Source organism: Eucyclogobius newberryi, unplaced genomic scaffold (assembly GCF_026437365.1).
Source record: "Eucyclogobius newberryi isolate DKJ021-1_F unplaced genomic scaffold, fEucNew1.0.hap1 SCAF_6, whole genome shotgun sequence".
NCBI classification, from domain to species: Eukaryota; Metazoa; Chordata; class Actinopteri; order Gobiiformes; family Gobiidae; genus Eucyclogobius; species Eucyclogobius newberryi.
In genome coordinates, this window is record NW_027316278.1 from 3,502,692 (window position 1) to 3,526,281 (window position 23,590).

Consider the following 23,590-nt stretch of genomic DNA (forward strand, 5'->3'; position numbering starts at 1 on the left):
ATGTGACGCGGCGATCATGTGACGCGGCGATCATGTGATGTGGCAATCCTGTGACGCGGCGATCCTGTGACGCGGCGATCCTGTGACGCGGCGATCATGTGACCCGGCGATCATGTGACGCGGCGATCATGTGACGCGACGATCATGTGACGCGGCGATCATGTGACGCGGCGATCGTGTGACGTCGCAGAGGGCGGCGATCATGTGACGCGGCGATCCTGTGACGCGGCGATCCTGTGACGCGGCGATCATGTGACGCGGCGATCATGTGACGCGGCAATCATGTGATGTGGCGATCATGTGACGTCGCAGAGGGCAGTGATCCTGTGACGCGGCGATCCTGTGACGCGGCGATCATGTGACGCGGCGATCATGTGACGCGGCGATCATGTGACGCGGCGATCATGTGACGCGGCGATCATGTGGCGCGGCGATCATGTGACGCGGCGATCATGTGACGCGGCGATCATGTGACGCGGCGATCATGTGGCGCGGCGATCCTGTGACGCGGCGATCGTGTGACGTCGCAGAGGGCGGCGATCATGTGACGCGGCGATCCTGTGACGCGGCGATCATGTGACGCGGCGATCGTGTGACGTCGCAGAGGGCGGCGATCCTGTGACGCGGCGATCCTGTGGCGCGGCGATCATGTGACGCGGCGATCGTGTGACGTGGCGATCATGTGATGCGGCGATCATGTGACGCGGCGATCATGTGACGCGGCGATCATGTGACGCGGCGATCATGTGACGCGGCGATCATGTGACGCGGCGATCATGTGACGCGGCGATCATGTGACGCGGCGATCATGTGACGCGGCGATCATGTGGCGCGGCGATCATGTGACGCGGCGATTATGTGACGCGGCGATCATGTGACGCGGCGATCATGTGACGCGGCGATCCTGTGACGCGGCGATCATGTGACGCGGCGATCATGTGATGTGGCGATCATGTGACGTCGCAGAGGGCGGCGATCATGTGACGCGGCGATCATGTGACGCGGCGATCATGTGACGCGGCGATCATGTGACGCGGCGATCATGTGACGCGGCGATCATGTGGCGCGGCGATCATGTGACGCGGCGATCATGTGACGCGGCGATCATGTGACGCGGCGATCATGTGGCGCGGCGATCCTGTGACGCGGCGATCATGTGACGCGGCGATCGTGTGACGTCGCAGAGGGCGGCGATCATGTGACGTGGCGATCATGTGATGCGGCGATCATGTGACGCGGCGATCCTGTGACGCGGCGATCCTGTGACGCGGCGATCATGTGACGCGGCGATCGTGTGACGTCGCAGAGGGCGGCGATAATGTGACGCGGCGATCCTGTGACGCGACGATCATGTGACCCGGCGATCATGTGATGCGGCGATCATGTGACGCGGCGATCCTGTGACGCGGCGATCCTGTGACGCGGCGATCATGTGACGCGGCGATCGTGTGACGTCGCAGAGGGCGGCGATCATGTGACGCGGCGATCATGTGACGCGGCGATCATGTGACGCGGCGATCATGTGACGCGGCGATCATGTGGCGCGGCGATCATGTGACGCGGCGATTATGTGACGCGGCGATCATGTGACGCGGCGATCCTGTGACGCGGCGATCCTGTGACGCGGCGATCATGTGACCCGGCGATCATGTGACGCGGCGATCATGTGACGCGGCGATCATGTAATGTGGCGATCATGTGACGTCGCAGAGGGCAGCAATCCTGTGACGCGGCGATCCTGTGACGCGGCGATCATGTGACGCGGCGATCCTGTGACGCGGCGATCATGTGACGCGGCGATCATGTGATGTGGCGATCATGTGACGTCGCAGAGGGCGGCGATCATGTGACGCGGCGATCATGTGACGCGGCGATCATGTGACGCGGCGATCATGTGACGCGGCGATCATGTGACGCGGCGATCCTGTGACGCGACGATCATGTGACCCGGCGATCATGTGACGCGGCGATCATGTGGCGCGGCGATCATGTGACGCGGCGATCCTGTGACGCGGGGATCATGTGACCCGGCGATCATGTGACGCGGCGATCCTGTGACGCGGGGATCATGTGACCCGGCGATCATGTGACGCGGCGATCATGTGACGCGGCGATCATGTGACGCGGCGATCATGTGACGCGGCGATCGTGTGACGTCGCAGAGGGCGGCGATCATGTGACGCGGCGATCATGTGATGCGGCGATCATGTGACGCGGCGATCCTGTGACGTCGCAGAGGGCGGCGATCATGTGACGCGGCGATCCTGTGACGTCGCAGAGGGCGGCGATCATGTGACGCGGCGATCATGTGATGCGGCGATCATGTGACGCGGCGATCCTGTGACGCGGCGATCCTGTGACGCGGCGATCATGTGACGCGGCGATCGTGTGACGTCGCAGAGGGCGGCGATCATGTGACGCGGCGATCATGTGACGCGGCGATCATGTGACGCGGCGATCATGTGACGCGGCAATCATGTGGCGCGGCGATCATGTGACGCGGCGATTATGTGACGCGGCGATCATGTGACGCGGCGATCCTGTGACGCGGCGATCCTGTGACGCGGCGATCATGTGACCCGGCGATCATGTGACGCGGCGATCATGTGACGCGGCGATCATGTAATGTGGCGATCATGTGACGTCGCAGAGGGCAGCAATCCTGTGATGCGGCGATCCTGTGACGCGGTGATCATGTGACGCGGCGATCCTGTGACGCGGCGATCATGTGACGCGGCGATCATGTGACGCGGCGATCATGTGACGCGGCGATCCTGTGACGCGGCGATCATGTGACGCGGCGATCATGTGATGTGGCGATCATGTGACGTCGCAGAGGGCGGCGATCATGTGACGCGGCGATCATGTGACGCGGCGATCATGTGACGCGGCGATCATGTGACGCGGCGATCATGTGACGCGGCGATCATGTGACGCGGCGATCATGTGACGCGGCGATCATGTGGCGCGGCGATCCTGTGACGCGGCGATCATGTGACGCGGCGATCGTGTGACGTCGCAGAGGGCGGCGATCATGTGACGTGGCGATCATGTGATGCGGCGATCATGTGACGCGGCGATCCTGTGACGCGGCGATCCTGTGACGCGGCGATCATGTGACGTGGCGATCGTGTGACGTCGCAGAGGGCGGCGATAATGTGACGCGGCGATCATGTGACGCGGCGATCGTGTGACGTGGCGATCATGTGATGCGGCGATCATGTGACGCGGCGATCCTGTGACGCGGCGATCCTGTGACGCGGCGATCCTGTGACGCGACGATCATGTGACCCGGCGATCATGTGATGCGGCGATCATGTGACGCGGCGATCCTGTGACGCGGCGATCATGTGACGCGGCGATCGTGTGACGTCGCAGAGGGCGGCGATCATGTGACGCGGCGATCATGTGACGCGGCGATCATGTGACGCGGCGATCATGTGACGCGGCGATCATGTGATGTGGCAATCCTGTGACGCGGCGATCCTGTGACGCGGCGATCCTGTGATGTGGCGATCATGTGACGTCGCAGAGGGCAGCAATCCTGTGACGCGGCGATCCTGTGACGCGGCGATCCTGTGACGCGGCGATCATGTGACCCGGCGATCATGTGACGCGGCGATCATGTGACGCGACGATCATGTGACGCGGCGATCATGTGGCGCGGCGATCATGTGACGCGGCGATCATGTGACGCGGCGATCATGTGACCCGGCGATCATGTGACGCGCCGATCCTGTGACGCGGCGATCATGTGACGCGGCGATCGTGTGACGTCGCAGAGGGCGGCGATCATGTGACGCGGCGATCATGTGACGCGGCGATCATGTGACGCGGCGATCATGTGACGCGGCGATCATGTGATGTGGCAATCCTGTGACGCGGCGATCCTGTGACGCGGCGATCCTGTGATGTGGCGATCATGTGACGTCGCAGAGGGCAGCAATCCTGTGACGCGGCGATCCTGTGACGCGGCGATCCTGTGACGCGGCGATCATGTGACCCGGCGATCATGTGACGCGGCGATCATGTGACGCGACGATCATGTGACGCGGCGATCATGTGACGCGGCGATCGTGTGACGTCGCAGAGGGCGGCGATCATGTGACGCGGCGATCCTGTGACGCGGCGATCCTGTGACGCGGCGATCATGTGACGCGGCGATCATGTGGCGCGGCGATCATGTGACGCGGCGATCCTGTGACGCGGCGATCATGTGACGCGGCGATCATGTGGCGCGGCGATCATGTGACGCGGCGATCCTGTGACGCGGCGATCATGTGACGCGGCGATCGTGTGACGTCGCAGAGGGCGGCGATCATGTGACGTGGCGATCATGTGATGCGGCGATCATGTGACGCGGCGATCGTGTGACGTCGCAGAGGGCGGCGATAATGTGACGCGGCGATCATGTGACGCGGCGATCGTGTGATGTGGCGATCATTTGACGTCGCAGAGGGCAGCAATCCTGTGACGCGGCGATCCTGTGACGCGGCGATCCTGTGACGCGGCGATCATGTGACCCGGCGATCATGTGACGCGGCGATCATGTGACGCGACGATCATGTGACGCGGCGATCATGTGGCGCGGCGATCATGTGACGCGGCGATCATGTGACGCGGCGATCATGTGACCCGGCGATCATGTGACGCGCCGATCCTGTGACGCGGCGATCATGTGACGTCGCAGAGGGCGGCGATCATGTGACGCGGCGATCATGTGACGCGGCGATCATGTGACGCGGCGATCGTGTGACGTCGCAGAGGGCGGCGATCATGTGACGCGGCGATCATGTGACGCGGCGATCATGTGACGCGGCGATCATGTGACGCGGCGATCATGTGATGTGGCAATCCTGTGACGCGGCGATCCTGTGACGCGGCGATCCTGTGACGCGGCGATCATGTGACCCGGCGATCATGTGACGCGGCGATCATGTGACGCGACGATCATGTGACGCGGCGATCATGTGACGCGGCGATCGTGTGACGTCGCAGAGGGCGGCGATCATGTGACGCGGCGATCCTGTGACGCGGCGATCCTGTGACGCGGCGATCATGTGACGCGGCGATCATGTGACGCGGCAATCATGTGATGTGGCGATCATGTGACGTCGCAGAGGGCAGTGATCCTGTGACGCGGCGATCCTGTGACGCGGCGATCATGTGACGCGGCGATCATGTGACGCGGCGATCATGTGACGCGGCGATCATGTGACGCGGCGATCATGTGGCGCGGCGATCATGTGACGCGGCGATCATGTGACGCGGCGATCATGTGACGCGGCGATCATGTGGCGCGGCGATCCTGTGACGCGGCGATCGTGTGACGTCGCAGAGGGCGGCGATCATGTGACGCGGCGATCCTGTGACGCGGCGATCATGTGACGCGGCGATCGTGTGACGTCGCAGAGGGCGGCGATCCTGTGACGCGGCGATCCTGTGGCGCGGCGATCATGTGACGCGGCGATCGTGTGACGTGGCGATCATGTGATGCGGCGATCATGTGACGCGGCGATCATGTGACGCGGCGATCATGTGACGCGGCGATCATGTGACGCGGCGATCATGTGACGCGGCGATCATGTGACGCGGCGATCATGTGACGCGGCGATCATGTGGCGCGGCGATCCTGTGACGCGGCGATCATGTGACGCGGCGATCGTGTGACGTCGCAGAGGGCGGCGATCATGTGACGTGGCGATCATGTGATGCGGCGATCATGTGACGCGGCGATCCTGTGACGCGGCGATCCTGTGACGCGGCGATCATGTGACGCGGCGATCGTGTGACGTCGCAGAGGGCGGCGATAATGTGACGCGGCGATCCTGTGACGCGACGATCATGTGACCCGGCGATCATGTGATGCGGCGATCATGTGACGCGGCGATCCTGTGACGCGGCGATCCTGTGACGCGGCGATCATGTGACGCGGCGATCGTGTGACGTCGCAGAGGGCGGCGATAATGTGACGCGGCGATCATGTGACGCGGCGATCGTGTGACGTCGCAGAGGGCGGCGATCATGTGACGCGGCGATCATGTGGCGCGGCGATCATGTGACGCGGCGATCATGTGACGCGGCGATCATGTGACCCGGCGATCATGTGACGCGCCGATCCTGTGACGCGGCGATCCTGTGACGCGGCGATCATGTGACGCGGCGATCGTGTGACGTCGCAGAGGGCGGCGATCATGTGACGCGGCGATCATGTGACGCGGCGACCATGTGACGCGGCGATCATGTGACGCGGCGATCATGTGACGCGGCGATCCTGTGACGCGGCGATCATGTGACGCGGCGATCATGTGGCGCGGCGATCATGTGACGCGGCGATCATGTGACGCGGCGATCATGTGGCGCGGCGATCCTGTGACGCGGCGATCATGTGACGTGGCGATCATGTGACGTCGCAGAGGGCGGCGATCATGTGACGCGGCGATCATGTGACGCGGCGATCATGTGACGCGGCGATCATGTGACGCGGCGATCATGTGACGCGGCGATCATGTGGCGCGGCGATCATGTGACGCGGCGATCATGTGACGCGGCGATCATGTGGCGCGGCGATCCTGTGACGCGGCGATCATGTGACGCGGCGATCGTGTGACGTCGCAGAGGGCGGCGATCATGTGACGTGGCGATCATGTGATGCGGCGATCATGTGACGCGGCGATCCTGTGACGCGGCGATCCTGTGACGCGGCGATCATGTGACGCGGCGATCGTGTGACGTCGCAGAGGGCGGCGATAATGTGACGCGGCGATCCTGTGACGCGACGATCATGTGACCCGGCGATCATGTGATGCGGCGATCATGTGACGCGGCGATCCTGTGACGCGGCGATCGTGTGACGTGGCGATCATGTGATGCGGCGATCATGTGACGCGGCGATCATGTGACGCGGCGATCATGTGACGCGGCGATCATGTGACGCGGCGATCATGTGACGCGGCGATCATGTGACGCGGCGATCATGTGACGCGGCGATCATGTGGCGCGGCGATCCTGTGACGCGGCGATCATGTGACGCGGCGATCGTGTGACGTCGCAGAGGGCGGCGATCATGTGACGTGGCGATCATGTGATGCGGCGATCATGTGACGCGGCGATCCTGTGACGCGGCGATCCTGTGACGCGGCGATCATGTGACGCGGCGATCGTGTGACGTCGCAGAGGGCGGCGATAATGTGACGCGGCGATCCTGTGACGCGACGATCATGTGACCCGGCGATCATGTGATGCGGCGATCATGTGACGCGGCGATCCTGTGACGCGGCGATCCTGTGACGCGGCGATCATGTGACGCGGCGATCGTGTGACGTCGCAGAGGGCGGCGATAATGTGACGCGGCGATCATGTGACGCGGCGATCGTGTGACGTCGCAGAGGGCGGCGATCATGTGACGCGGCGATCATGTGGCGCGGCGATCATGTGACGCGGCGATCATGTGACGCGGCGATCATGTGACCCGGCGATCATGTGACGCGCCGATCCTGTGACGCGGCGATCCTGTGACGCGGCGATCATGTGACGCGGCGATCGTGTGACGTCGCAGAGGGCGGCGATCATGTGACGCGGCGATCATGTGACGCGGCGATCATGTGACGCGGCGATCATGTGACGCGGCGATCATGTGACGCGGCGATCCTGTGACGCGGCGATCATGTGACGCGGCGATCATGTGGCGCGGCGATCATGTGACGCGGCGATCATGTGACGCGGCGATCATGTGGCGCGGCGATCCTGTGACGCGGCGATCATGTGACGTGGCGATCATGTGACGTCGCAGAGGGCGGCGATCATGTGACGCGGCGATCATGTGACGCGGCGATCATGTGACGCGGCGATCATGTGACGCGGCGATCATGTGACGCGGCGATCATGTGGCGCGGCGATCATGTGACGCGGCGATCATGTGACGCGGCGATCATGTGGCGCGGCGATCCTGTGACGCGGCGATCATGTGACGCGGCGATCGTGTGACGTCGCAGAGGGCGGCGATCATGTGACGTGGCGATCATGTGATGCGGCGATCATGTGACGCGGCGATCCTGTGACGCGGCGATCCTGTGACGCGGCGATCATGTGACGCGGCGATCGTGTGACGTCGCAGAGGGCGGCGATAATGTGACGCGGCGATCCTGTGACGCGACGATCATGTGACCCGGCGATCATGTGATGCGGCGATCATGTGACGCGGCGATCCTGTGACGCGGCGATCCTGTGACGCGGCGATCATGTGACGCGGCGATCGTGTGACGTCGCAGAGGGCGGCGATAATGTGACGCGGCGATCATGTGACGCGGCGATCGTGTGACGTCGCAGAGGGCGGCGATCATGTGACGCGGCGATCATGTGGCGCGGCGATCATGTGACGCGGCGATCATGTGACGCGGCGATCATGTGACCCGGCGATCATGTGACGCGCCGATCCTGTGACGCGGCGATCCTGTGACGCGGCGATCATGTGACGCGGCGATCGTGTGACGTCGCAGAGGGCGGCGATCATGTGACGCGGCGATCATGTGACGCGGCGATCATGTGACGCGGCGATCATGTGACGCGGCGATCATGTGGCGCGGCGATCATGTGACGCGGCGATTATGTGACGCGGCGATCATGTGACGCGGCGATCCTGTGACGCGGCGATCCTGTGACGCGGCGATCATGTGACCCGGCGATCATGTGACGCGGCGATCATGTGACGCGGCGATCATGTAATGTGGCGATCATGTGACGTCGCAGAGGGCAGCAATCCTGTGACGCGGCGATCCTGTGACGCGGCGATCATGTGACGCGGCGATCCTGTGACGCGGCGATCATGTGACGCGGCGATCATGTGATGTGGCGATCATGTGACGTCGCAGAGGGCGGCGATCATGTGACGCGGCGATCATGTGACGCGGCGATCATGTGACGCGGCGATCATGTGACGCGGCGATCATGTGACGCGGCGATCATGTGACGCGGCGATCATGTGGCGCTGCGATCATGTGACGCGGCGATTATGTGACGCGGCGATCATGTGACGCGGCGATCCTGTGACGCGGCGATCCTGTGACGCGACGATCATGTGACCCGGCGATCATGTGACGCGGCGATCATGTGACGCGGCGATCATGTGATGTGGCGATCATGTGACGTCGCAGAGGGCAGCAATCCTGTGACGCGGCGATCCTGTGACGCGGCGATCATGTGACGCGGCGATCATGTGACGCGGCGATCATGTGACGCGGCGATCATGTGACCCGGCGATCATGTGACGCGGCGATCATGTGACGCGGCGATCATGTGATGTGGCGATCATGTGACGTCGCAGAGGGCAGCAATCCTGTGACGCGGCGATCCTGTGACGCGGCGATCCTGTGACGGCGATCATGTGACCCGGCGATCATGTGACGCGGCGATCATGTGACGCGGCGATCATGTGACGCGGCGATCATGTGACGCGGCGATCGTGTGACGTCGCAGAGGGCGGCGATCATGTGACGCGGCGATCCTGTGACGCGGCGATCCTGTGACGCGGCGATCCTGTGACGCGGCGATCATGTGACGCGGCGATCATGTGACGCGGCGATCCTGTGACGCGGCGATCCTGTGACGCGGCGATCATGTGACCCGGCGATCATGTGACGCGGCGATCATGTGACGCGGCGATCATGTGACGCGGCGATCATGTGACGCGGCGATCGTGTGACGTCGCAGAGGGCGGCGATCCTGTGACGCGGCGATCATGTGACGCGGCGATCATGTGGCGCGGCGATCATGTGACGCGGCGATCATGTGACGCGGCGATCATGTGGCGCGGCGATCCTGTGACGCGGCGATCATGTGACGTGGCGATCATGTGACGTCGCAGAGGGCGGCGATCATGTGACGCGGCGATCATGTGACGCGGCGATCATGTGACGCGGCGATCATGTGACGCGGCGATCATGTGACGCGGCGATCATGTGGCGCGGCGATCATGTGACGCGGCGATCATGTGACGCGGCGATCATGTGGCGCGGCGATCCTGTGACGCGGCGATCATGTGACGCGGCGATCGTGTGACGTCGCAGAGGGCGGCGATCATGTGACGTGGCGATCATGTGATGCGGCGATCATGTGACGCGGCGATCCTGTGACGCGGCGATCCTGTGACGCGGCGATCATGTGACGCGGCGATCGTGTGACGTCGCAGAGGGCGGCGATAATGTGACGCGGCGATCCTGTGACGCGACGATCATGTGACCCGGCGATCATGTGATGCGGCGATCATGTGACGCGGCGATCCTGTGACGCGGCGATCCTGTGACGCGGCGATCATGTGACGCGGCGATCGTGTGACGTCGCAGAGGGCGGCGATAATGTGACGCGGCGATCATGTGACGCGGCGATCGTGTGACGTCGCAGAGGGCGGCGATCATGTGACGCGGCGATCATGTGGCGCGGCGATCATGTGACGCGGCGATCATGTGACGCGGCGATCATGTGACCCGGCGATCATGTGACGCGCCGATCCTGTGACGCGGCGATCCTGTGACGCGGCGATCATGTGACGCGGCGATCGTGTGACGTCGCAGAGGGCGGCGATCATGTGACGCGGCGATCATGTGACGCGGCGATCATGTGACGCGGCGATCATGTGACGCGGCGATCATGTGGCGCGGCGATCATGTGACGCGGCGATTATGTGACGCGGCGATCATGTGACGCGGCGATCCTGTGACGCGGCGATCCTGTGACGCGGCGATCATGTGACCCGGCGATCATGTGACGCGGCGATCATGTGACGCGGCGATCATGTAATGTGGCGATCATGTGACGTCGCAGAGGGCAGCAATCCTGTGACGCGGCGATCCTGTGACGCGGCGATCATGTGACGCGGCGATCCTGTGACGCGGCGATCATGTGACGCGGCGATCATGTGATGTGGCGATCATGTGACGTCGCAGAGGGCGGCGATCATGTGACGCGGCGATCATGTGACGCGGCGATCATGTGACGCGGCGATCATGTGACGCGGCGATCATGTGACGCGGCGATCATGTGACGCGGCGATCATGTGGCGCGGCGATCATGTGACGCGGCGATTATGTGACGCGGCGATCATGTGACGCGGCGATCCTGTGACGCGGCGATCCTGTGACGCGACGATCATGTGACCCGGCGATCATGTGACGCGGCGATCATGTGACGCGGCGATCATGTGATGTGGCGATCATGTGACGTCGCAGAGGGCAGCAATCCTGTGACGCGGCGATCCTGTGACGCGGCGATCATGTGACGCGGCGATCATGTGACGCGGCGATCATGTGACGCGGCGATCATGTGACCCGGCGATCATGTGACGCGGCGATCATGTGACGCGGCGATCATGTGATGTGGCGATCATGTGACGTCGCAGAGGGCAGCAATCCTGTGACGCGGCGATCCTGTGACGCGGCGATCCTGTGACGGCGATCATGTGACCCGGCGATCATGTGACGCGGCGATCATGTGACGCGGCGATCATGTGACGCGGCGATCATGTGACGCGGCGATCGTGTGACGTCGCAGAGGGCGGCGATCATGTGACGCGGCGATCCTGTGACGCGGCGATCCTGTGACGCGGCGATCCTGTGACGCGGCGATCATGTGACGCGGCGATCATGTGACGCGGCGATCCTGTGACGCGGCGATCCTGTGACGCGGCGATCATGTGACCCGGCGATCATGTGACGCGGCGATCATGTGACGCGGCGATCATGTGACGCGGCGATCATGTGACGCGGCGATCGTGTGACGTCGCAGAGGGCGGCGATCATGTGACGCGGCGATCCTGTGACGCGGCGATCCTGTGACGCGGCGATCATGTGACGCGGCGATCATGTGACGCGGCGATCATGTGATGTGGCGATCATGTGACGTCGCAGAGGGCAGTGATCCTGTGACGCGGCGATCATGTGACGCGGCGATCATGTGACGCGGCGATCATGTGATGTGGCGATCATGTGACGTCGCAGAGGGCAGTGATCCTGTGACGCGGCGATCCTGTGACGCGGCGATCATGTGACGCGGCGATCATGTGACGCGGCGATCATGTGGCGCGGCGATCATGTGACGCGGCGATCATGTGACGCGGCGATCCTGTGACGCGGCGATCATGTGACGCGGCGACCGTGTGACGTCGCAGAGGGCGGCGATCATGTGACGTGACGATCATGTGATGCGGCGATCATGTGACGCGGCGATCCTGTGACGCGGCGATCCTGTGGCGCGGCGATCATGTGACGCGGCGATCGTGTGACGTCGCAGAGGGCGGCGATAATGTGACGCGGCGATCATGTGACGCGGCGATCGTGTGACGTGGCGATCATGTGATGCGGCGATCATGTGACGTCGCAGAGGGCGGCGATCATGTGACGCGGCGATCATGTGACGCGGCGATCATGTGACGCGGCGATCATGTGACGCGGCGATCATGTGACGCGGCGATCATGTGGCGCGGCGATCATGTGACGCGGCGATTATGTGACGCGGCGATCATGTGACGCGGCGATCCTGTGACGCGGCGATCCTGTGACGCTGCGATCCTGTGACGCGACGATCATGTGACCCGGCGATCATGTGATGCGGCGATCATGTGACGCGGCGATCCTGTGACGCGGCGATCCTGTGACGCGGCGATCATGTGACGCGGCGATCGTGTGACGTCGCAGAGGGCGGCGATAATGTGACGCGGCGATCATGTGACGCGGCGATCGTGTGACGTCGCAGAGGGCGGCGATCATGTGACGCGGCGATCATGTGACGCGGCGATCATGTGACGCGGCGATCATGTGACCCGGCGATCATGTGACGCGCCGATCCTGTGACGCGGCGATCATGTGACGCGGCGATCGTGTGACGCGGCGATCATGTGACGCGGCGATCATGTGATGTGGCGATCATGTGACGTCGCAGAGGGCAGTGATCCTGTGACGCGGCGATCCTGTGACGCGGCGATCATGTGACGCGGCGATCATGTGACGCGGCGATCATGTGGCGCGGCGATCATGTGACGCGGCGATCATGTGACGCGGCGATCCTGTGACGCGGCGATCATGTGACGCGGCGACCGTGTGACGTCGCAGAGGGCGGCGATCATGTGACGTGGCGATCATGTGATGCGGCGATCATGTGACGCGGCGATCCTGTGACGCGGCGATCCTGTGGCGCGGCGATCATGTGACGCGGCGATCGTGTGACGTCGCAGAGGGCGGCGATAATGTGACGCGGCGATCATGTGACGCGGCGATCGTGTGACGTGGCGATCATGTGATGCGGCGATCATGTGACGTCGCAGAGGGCGGCGATCATGTGACGCGGCGATCATGTGACGCGGCGATCATGTGACGCGGCGATCATGTGACGCGGCGATCATGTGACGCGGCGATCATGTGACGCGGCGATCATGTGACGCGGCGATCATGTGGCGCGGCGATCATGTGACGCGGCGATTATGTGACGCGGCGATCATGTGACGCGGCGATCCTGTGACGCGGCGATCCTGTGACGCGGCGATCCTGTGACGCGACGATCATGTGACCCGGCGATCATGTGATGCGGCGATCATGTGACGCGGCGATCCTGTGACGCGGCGATCCTGTGACGCGGCGATCATGTGACGCGGCGATCGTGTGACGTCGCAGAGGGCGGCGATAATGTGACGCGGCGATCATGTGACGCGGCGATCGTGTGACGTCGCAGAGGGCGGCGATCATGTGACGCGGCGATCATGTGACGCGGCGATCATGTGACGCGGCGATCATGTGACCCGGCGATCATGTGACGCGCCGATCCTGTGACGCGGCGATCATGTGACGCGGCGATCGTGTGACGTCGCAGAGGGCGGCGATCATGTGACGCGGCGATCATGTGACGCGGCGATCATGTGACGCGGCGATCATGTGACGCGGCGATCATGTGGCGCGGCGATCATGTGACGCGGCGATTATGTGACGCGGCGATCATGTGACGCGGCGATCCTGTGACGCGGCGATCCTGTGACGCGGCGATCATGTGACCCGGCGATCATGTGACGCGGCGATCATGTGACGCGGCGATCATGTAATGTGGCGATCATGTGACGTCGCAGAGGGCAGCAATCCTGTGACGCGGCGATCCTGTGACGCGGCGATCATGTGACGCGGCGATCCTGTGACGCGGCGATCATGTGACGCGGCGATCATGTGATGTGGCGATCATGTGACGTCGCAGAGGGCGGCGATCATGTGACGCGGCGATCATGTGACGCGGCGATCATGTGACGCGGCGATCATGTGACGCGGCGATCATGTGACGCGGCGATCATGTGACGCGGCGATCATGTGGCGCGGCGATCATGTGACGCGGCGATCATGTGACGCGGCGATCCTGTGACGCGGCGATCCTGTGACGCGACGATCATGTGACCCGGCGATCATGTGACGCGGCGATCATGTGACGCGGCGATCATGTGATGTGGCGATCATGTGACGTCGCAGAGGGCAGCAATCCTGTGACGCGGCGATCCTGTGACGCGGCGATCCTGTGACGCGGCGATCATGTGACGCGGCGATCATGTGACGCGGCGATCATGTGACGCGGCGATCATGTGACCCGGCGATCATGTGACGCGGCGATCATGTGACGCGGCGATCATGTGATGTGGCGATCATGTGACGTCGCAGAGGGCAGCAATCCTGTGACGCGGCGATCCTGTGACGCGGCGATCCTGTGACGGCGATCATGTGACCCGGCGATCATGTGACGCGGCGATCATGTGACGCGGCGATCATGTGACGCGGCGATCATGTGACGCGGCGATCGTGTGACGTCGCAGAGGGCGGCGATCATGTGACGCGGCGATCCTGTGACGCGGCGATCCTGTGACGCGGCGATCATGTGACGCGGCGATCATGTGACGCGGCGATCCTGTGACGCGGCGATCCTGTGACGCGGCGATCATGTGACCCGGCGATCATGTGACGCGGCGATCATGTGACGCGGCGATCATGTGACGCGGCGATCATGTGACGCGGCGATCGTGTGACGTCGCAGAGGGCGGCGATCATGTGACGCGGCGATCCTGTGACGCGGCGATCCTGTGACGCGGCGATCATGTGACGCGGCGATCATGTGACGCGGCGATCATGTGATGTGGCGATCATGTGACGTCGCAGAGGGCAGTGATCCTGTGACGCGGCGATCATGTGACGCGGCGATCATGTGACGCGGCGATCATGTGATGTGGCGATCATGTGACGTCGCAGAGGGCAGTGATCCTGTGACGCGGCGATCCTGTGACGCGGCGATCATGTGACGCGGCGATCATGTGACGCGGCGATCATGTGGCGCGGCGATCATGTGACGCGGCGATCATGTGACGCGGCGATCCTGTGACGCGGCGATCATGTGACGCGGCGATCGTGTGACGTCGCAGAGGGCGGCGATCATGTGACGTGGCGATCATGTGATGCGGCGATCATGTGACGCGGCGATCCTGTGACGCGGCGATCCTGTGGCGCGGCGATCATGTGACGCGGCGATCGTGTGACGTCGCAGAGGGCGGCGATAATGTGACGCGGCGATCATGTGACGCGGCGATCGTGTGACGTGGCGATCATGTGATGCGGCGATCATGTGACGTCGCAGAGGGCGGCGATCATGTGACGCGGCGATCATGTGACGCGGCGATCATGTGACGCGGCGATCATGTGACGCGGCGATCATGTGACGCGGCGATCATGTGACGCGGCGATCATGTGACGCGGCGATCATGTGACGCGGCGATCATGTGGCGCGGCGATCATGTGACGCGGCGATTATGTGACGCGGCGATCATGTGACGCGGCGATCCTGTGACGCGGCGATCCTGTGACGCGGCGATCCTGTGACGCGACGATCATGTGACCCGGCGATCATGTGATGCGGCGATCATGTGACGCGGCGATCCTGTGACGCGGCGATCCTGTGACGCGGCGATCATGTGACGCGGCGATCGTGTGACGTCGCAGAGGGCGGCGATAATGTGACGCGGCGATCATGTGACGCGGCGATCGTGTGACGTCGCAGAGGGCGGCGATCATGTGACGCGGCGATCATGTGACGCGGCGATCATGTGACGCGGCGATCATGTGACCCGGCGATCATGTGACGCGCCGATCCTGTGACGCGGCGATCATGTGACGCGGCGATCGTGTGACGTCGCAGAGGGCGGCGATCATGTGACGCGGCGATCATGTGACGCGGCGATCATGTGACGCGGCGATCATGTGACGCGGCGATCATGTGACGCGGCGATCATGTGACGCGGCGATCATGTGACGCGGCGATCATGTGACGCGGCGATCATGTGACGCGGCGATCATGTGACGCGGCGATCATGTGACGCGGCGATCATGTGGCGCGGCGATCATGTGACGCGGCGATTATGTGACGCGGCGATCATGTGACGCGGCGATCCTGTGACGCGGCGATCCTGTGACGCGGCGATCCTGTGACGCGACGATCATGTGACCCGGCGATCATGTGATGCGGCGATCATGTGACGCGGCGATCCTGTGACGCGGCGATCCTGTGACGCGGCGATCATGTGACGCGGCGATCGTGTGACGTCGCAGAGGGCGGCGATAATGTGACGCGGCGATCATGTGACGCGGCGATCGTGTGACGTCGCAGAGGGCGGCGATCATGTGACGCGGCGATCATGTGACGCGGCGATCATGTGACGCGGCGATCATGTGACCCGGCGATCATGTGACGCGCCGATCCTGTGACGCGGCGATCATGTGACGCGGCGATCGTGTGACGTCGCAGAGGGCGGCGATCATGTGACGCGGCGATCATGTGACGCGGCGATCATGTGACGCGGCGATCATGTGACGCGGCGATCATGTGGCGCGGCGATCATGTGACGCGGCGATTATGTGACGCGGCGATCATGTGACGCGGCGATCCTGTGACGCGGCGATCCTGTGACGCGGCGATCATGTGACCCGGCGATCATGTGACGCGGCGATCATGTGACGCGGCGATCATGTAATGTGGCGATCATGTGACGTCGCAGAGGGCAGCAATCCTGTGACGCGGCGATCCTGTGACGCGGCGATCATGTGACGCGGCGATCCTGTGACGCGGCGATCATGTGACGCGGCGATCATGTGATGTGGCGATCATGTGACGTCGCAGAGGGCGGCGATCATGTGACGCGGCGATCATGTGACGCGGCGATCATGTGACGCGGCGATCATGTGACGCGGCGATCATGTGACGCGGCGATCATGTGACGCGGCGATCATGTGACGCGGCGATCATGTGGCGCGGCGATCATGTGACGTGGCGATTATGTGACGCGGCGATCCTGTGACGCGGCGATCCTGTGACGCGACGATCATGTGACCCGGCGATCATGTGACGCGGCGATCATGTGACGCGGCGATCATGTGATGTGGCGATCATGTGACGTCGCAGAGGGCAGCAATCCTTTGACGCGGCGATCCTGTGACGCGGCGATCCTGTGACGCGGCGATCATGTGACGCGGCGATCATGTGACGCGGCGATCATGTGACGCGGCGATCATGTGACCCGGCGATCATGTGACGCGGCGATCATGTGACGCGGCGATCATGTGATGTGGCGATCATGTGACGTCGCAGAGGGCAGCAATCCTGTGACGCGGCGATCCTGTGACGCGGCGATCCTGTGACGGCGATCATGTGACCCGGCGATCATGTGACGCGGCGATCATGTGACGCGGCGATCATGTGACGCGGCGATCATGTGACGCGGCGATCATGTGACGCGGCGATCGTGTGACGTCGCAGAGGGCGGCGATCATGTGACGCGGCGATCCTGTGACGCGGCGATCATGTGACGCGGCGATCATGTGACGCGGCGATCCTGTGACGCGGCGATCCTGTGACGCGGCGATCATGTGACCCGGCGATCATGTGACGCGGCGATCATGTGACGCGGCGATCATGTGACGCGGCGATCATGTGACGCGGCGATCGTGTGACGTCGCAGAGGGCGGCGATCATGTGACGCGGCGATCCTGTGACGCGGCGATCATGTGACGCGGCGATCATGTGACGCGGCGATCATGTGATGTGGCGATCATGTGACGTCGCAGAGGGCATTGATCCTGTGACGCGGCGATCATGTGACGCGGCGATCATGTGACGCGGCGATCATGTGATGTGGCGATCATGTGACGTCGCAGAGGGCAGTGATCCTGTGACGCGGCGATCCTGTGACGCGGCGATCATGTGACGCGGCGATCATGTGACGCGGCGATCATGTGACGCGGCGATCGTGTGACGTCGCAGAGGGCGGCGATCATGTGACGCGGCGATCATGTGACGCGGCGATCATGTGACGCGGCGATCATGTGACCCGGCGATCATGTGACGCGCCGATCCTGTGACGCGGCGATCATGTGACGCGGCGATCGTGTGACGTCGCAGAGGGCGGCGATCATGTGACGCGGCGATCATGTGACGCGGCGATCATGTGACGCGGCGATCATGTGACGCGGCGATCATGTGGCGCGGCGATCATGTGACGCGGCGATTATGTGACGCGGCGATCATGTGACGCGGCGATCCTGTGACGCGGCGATCCTGTGACGCGGCGATCATGTGACCCGGCGATCATGTGACGCGGCGATCATGTGACGCGGCGATCATGTAATGTGGCGATCATGTGACGTCGCAGAGGGCAGCAATCCTGTGACGCGGCGATCCTGTGACGCGGCGATCATGTGACGCGGCGATCCTGTGACGCGGCGATCATGTGACGCGGCGATCATGTGATGTGGCGATCATGTGACGTCGCAGAGGGCGGCGATCATGTGACGCGGCGATCATGTGACGCGGCGATCATGTGACGCGGCGATCATGTGACGCGGCGATCATGTGACGCGGCGATCATGTGACGCGGCGATCATGTGACGCGGCGATCATGTGGCGCGGCGATCATGTGACGTGGCGATTATGTGACGCGGCGATCCTGTGACGCGGCGATCCTGTGACGCGACGATCATGTGACCCGGCGATCATGTGACGCGGCGATCATGTGACGCGGCGATCATGTGATGTGGCGATCATGTGACGTCGCAGAGGGCAGCAATCCTTTGACGCGGCGATCCTGTGACGCGGCGATCCTGTGACGCGGCGATCATGTGACGCGGCGATCATGTGACGCGGCGATCATGTGACGCGGCGATCATGTGACCCGGCGATCATGTGACGCGGCGATCATGTGACGCGGCGATCATGTGATGTGGCGATCATGTGACGTCGCAGAGGGCAGCAATCCTGTGACGCGGCGATCCTGTGACGCGGCGATCCTGTGACGGCGATCATGTGACCCGGCGATCATGTGACGCGGCGATCATGTGACGCGGCGATCATGTGACGCGGCGATCATGTGACGCGGCGATCATGTGACGCGGCGATCGTGTGACGTCGCAGAGGGCGGCGATCATGTGACGCGGCGATCCTGTGACGCGGCGATCATGTGACGCGGCGATCATGTGACGCGGCGATCCTGTGACGCGGCGATCCTGTGACGCGGCGATCATGTGACCCGGCGATCATGTGACGCGGCGATCATGTGACGCGGCGATCATGTGACGCGGCGATCATGTGACGCGGCGATCGTGTGACGTCGCAGAGGGCGGCGATCATGTGACGCGGCGATCCTGTGACGCGGCGATCATGTGACGCGGCGATCATGTGACGCGGCGATCATGTGATGTGGCGATCATGTGACGTCGCAGAGGGCATTGATCCTGTGACGCGGCGATCATGTGACGCGGCGATCATGTGACGCGGCGATCATGTGATGTGGCGATCATGTGACGTCGCAGAGGGCAGTGATCCTGTGACGCGGCGATCCTGTGACGCGGCGATCATGTGACGCGGCGATCATGTGACGCGGCGATCATGTGGCGCAGCGATCATGTGACGCGGCGATCATGTGACGCGGCGATCATGTGGCGCGGCGATCATGTGGCGCGGCGATCATGTGACGCGGCGATCATGTGACGCGGCGATCATGTGACGCGGCGATCATGTGGCGCGGCGATCATGTGACGCAGCGATCCTGTGACGCGGCGATCCTGTGACGCGGCGATCATGTGACGCGGCGATCATGTGACGCGGCGATCATGTGGCGCGGCGATCATGTGACGCGGCGATCATGTGACGCGGCGATCATGTGGCGCGGCGATCATGTGGCGCGGCGATCATGTGACGCGGCGATCATGTGACGCGGCGATCATGTGACGCGGCGATCATGTGGCGCGGCGATCATGTGACGCGGCGATCATGTGACGCGGCGATCATGTGACGCGGCGATCGTGTGACGTCGCAGAGGGCGGCGATCATGTGACGTGGCGATCATGTGATGCGGCGATCATGTGACGCGGCGATCCTGTGACGCGGCGATCCTGTGACGCGGCGATCATGTGACGCGGCGATCGTGTGACGTCGCAGACGGCGGCGATAATGTGACGCGGCGATCATGTGACGCGGCGATCGTGTGACGTCGCAGAGGGCGGCGATCATGTGACGCGGCGATCATGTGGCGCGGCGATCATGTGACGCGGCGATCATGTGACGCAGCGATCATGTGACACGGCGATCCTGTGACGCGGCGATCATGTGACGCGGCGATCATGTGACGCGGCGATCATGTGATGTGGCGATCATGTGACGTCGCAGAGGGCGGCGATCATGTGACGCGGCAATCATGTGGCGCGGCGATCATGTGACGCGGCGATCATGTGACGCGGCGATCATGTGACGCGGCGATCATGTGACGCGGCGATCATGTGACGCGGCGTCGTAGATCGCACTCACGGCTCGATCGAAGACTCGCCGAGCGTCGGCAATGGCCGCCTTGTACGACTCGCCGTGGCTGTTACAACTCCCCACGTGGAAACTGACGCCGACGACGTTCAGGCGCAGCTCCCGAGCTCGCTCCAGCAGGTCGCCAACGTCCTGCGGTTTGGCCCCGAACTTGGCCCCGAGTCGCACTAAAGATTTTGAGTCGTCCACGGAAATACGGAGCATGAGTCTGAAAAGAGACGGAAGTAAAGCACAACATTGATCTGAAACGGCTGAATCATAGAAACACGTCCAGGGCCGACAACTGACGTTTCCTTGACAACTGACGTTTCTTTGACAAGTGACGTTTCCTTGACAACTGACGTTTCTTTGACAAGTGACGTTTCCTTGACAACTGACGTTTCACTTTAACAAACTGTCATGTTTTATTTTTGAAAAGCGACAACATGAAAACATAGAGACGACTCAGGGACATGTGACTTTCCCTTACATTTATCAATGTTCTGTGACACATTTAGCCCAGAGAATAGATGGGCGGGGCTAGGGGGTAGGTGAAAACCCTCGAGCCTCAGTTGCAGAACAACAGGATCAACTGAAACATGCGAGAATCACTCAAAATGAAAAATAAAGCTGAGGAAACACTGTAATAATGAGGTTAAAACAACATTAACATTAAACCATTAAAACAGAAGTGTACGTGAGAGAGTCAGAATGTTTACTTTGCTTTGGGGTGAAAGGTGGCGATCTTGTCGAGCTCGTCTTCGCAGTCGAACGTCATCGTGTCCACGCCGGATGCACGGGCGTGTCTGAGGTGCGACGCCGGTTTGGTCGTGTGCGCGTAGATGATTCTGTCCGGACTCACTCCCAAAGACAAGACCAGCTCCATCTCCCTCTGACACAGGTTTAAAAGGACAGTGAGGTGCAGTCCAACGGGGTTATCCAGAGTAACGTCGTGCCGCAGGTTCCTGTGCAGGTCTTACTGGAATCCATGGGTCAAATCTGTGCTTACCACATGGAAGGAGCTGATCAAGACATTCAAACTAAACAAAGATGTTACAATCTTAAACTGGTCGGCTCATGACGAAGGTTTTGTAAGATAAGAAAAGCCTTTGTTGTCTCTGAAATGAGGACATTTGTCTCGGACTCGAGGGCGCGCTGAAAAACTGCACAATCCGTCATCCTGCGACGAGCTGGCTCCTGTCCAGGGTGTACCCCGCCTAAGTCACTGGGACAGGCTCAAGTCACCCGCCTAAGGCCCAAAGTCGCTAGGACAGGCTCAAGTCACCTGCCTTAGGCCCAAAGTCACTGTGACAGGCTCAAGTCACCTGCCTAAGGCCCAAAGTCACTGTGACAGGCTCAAGTCACCTGCCTAAGGCCCAAAGTCACTGTGACAGGCTCAAGTCACCTGCCTAAGGCCCAAAGTCACTATGACAGGCTCCAGTCACCTGCCTAAGGCCCAAAGTCACTGTGACAGGCTCAAGTCACCTGCCTAAGGCCCAAAGTCACTGGGACAGGCTCAAGTCACCCTCCTAAGGCCCAAAGTTACTGGGACAGGCTCAAGTCACCTGCCTAAGGCCCAAAGTCACTGTGACAGGCTCAAGTCACCTGCCTAAGGCCCAAAGTCACTGTGACAGGCTCAAGTCACCCGCCTAAAGCCCAAAGTCACTGGGACAGTTGTTACCTTGCTGGCGCAGTCGAAGCCCGTCCCCAGCGCGGCAAGCGTCCTGAGCACGGCGGGCGTGTCGTTGCACTTCACGGCGTAGAAGGGCGTGGCCCGGGGCAGAAGGTTCCTCCAGCGCAGGTGCTTCTCACACACCTCGTCCAGATCGCACACGTAGAAAGGAACTTGGCTGCCCTGTCAATCACACATGTCATTACCGCACGTTTGACCATGACAAGCGCTCGATTGAAGACGCGTACCGCCATCGCGCGTCCGACGATCTTTTCGCCGATGAACGAATCGATGGTGCCGCTGCCGACCAAGACTTCGATGTCGGAGAAGTCCATCGTGCGAAGACCTTTGACCTTTGACAGAGAGAAGAGTAAATGTGGAAGTCCGTTTGTTTGAGAGTTTAAAGGATTTACAGCAGGGGCGTGTCAAGGGAGGGGCCAGAGGAGGAGCTTAGGTGAGACCAGAGAAGGGGGCGTCGGCTTCTTTTTGTTTTCAAGTCAAAACTTAAAGATACAAAAGTGTTTTATTTGTTTTGTTTGATGTTGGACACAAATGTCACATCTGAAGAGTTTAAAACAGTTTCACCTGCGTCGTCACGGAAACGCTGTGTTTGACTCTGACGACAGAGGAAGACCAGAGTGTTCTTTATCCAGGCTTCACCCGCTCAGTGTGCAGAAAAAAGCCTTAAGGCTGCTCAGAGCTCTATACTGTACAGAGCTCTATACTGCAGAGCTCTATACTGCTCAGAGCTCTATACTGTACAGAGCTCTATACTGCAGAGCTCTATACTGCTCAGAGCTCTATACTGCAGAGAGCTCTATACTGCTCAGAGCTCTATACTGCTCAGAGCTCTATACTGTACAGAGCTCTATACTGCTCAGAGCTCTATACTGTACAGAGCTCTATACTGCTCAGAGCTCTATACTGTACAGAGCTCTATACTGCTCAGAGCTCTATACTGCAGAGCTCTATACTGTACAGAGCTCTATACTGCTCAGAGCTCTATACTGCTCAGAGCTCTATACTGCTCAGAGCTCTATACTGCAGAGCTCTATACTGTACAGAGCTCTATAC

At 62.0% G+C, this 23,590-nt stretch overlaps 1 protein-coding gene across 1 annotated transcript in view; it reads right to left on the bottom strand.

The window, feature by feature from the left end:
- The window catches only part of LOC140346780 (ornithine decarboxylase-like), a 28,525-nt gene extending 5,674 nt beyond the window's left edge, over nucleotides 1–22,851 (bottom strand). Inside the window, exons 1-4 of the mRNA XM_072432975.1 lie at nucleotides 22,765–22,851; nucleotides 22,526–22,699; nucleotides 21,564–21,736; nucleotides 20,857–21,073 (exon numbers count right to left, since the gene is read on the bottom strand). Of these exons, the coding sequence (XP_072289076.1) occupies nucleotides 20,857–21,073; nucleotides 21,564–21,736; nucleotides 22,526–22,699; nucleotides 22,765–22,851 (651 nt within the window). The remainder of the gene's footprint in view (nucleotides 1–20,856; nucleotides 21,074–21,563; nucleotides 21,737–22,525; nucleotides 22,700–22,764) is intronic.
- Nucleotides 22,852–23,590: the final 739 nt, after the last annotated feature.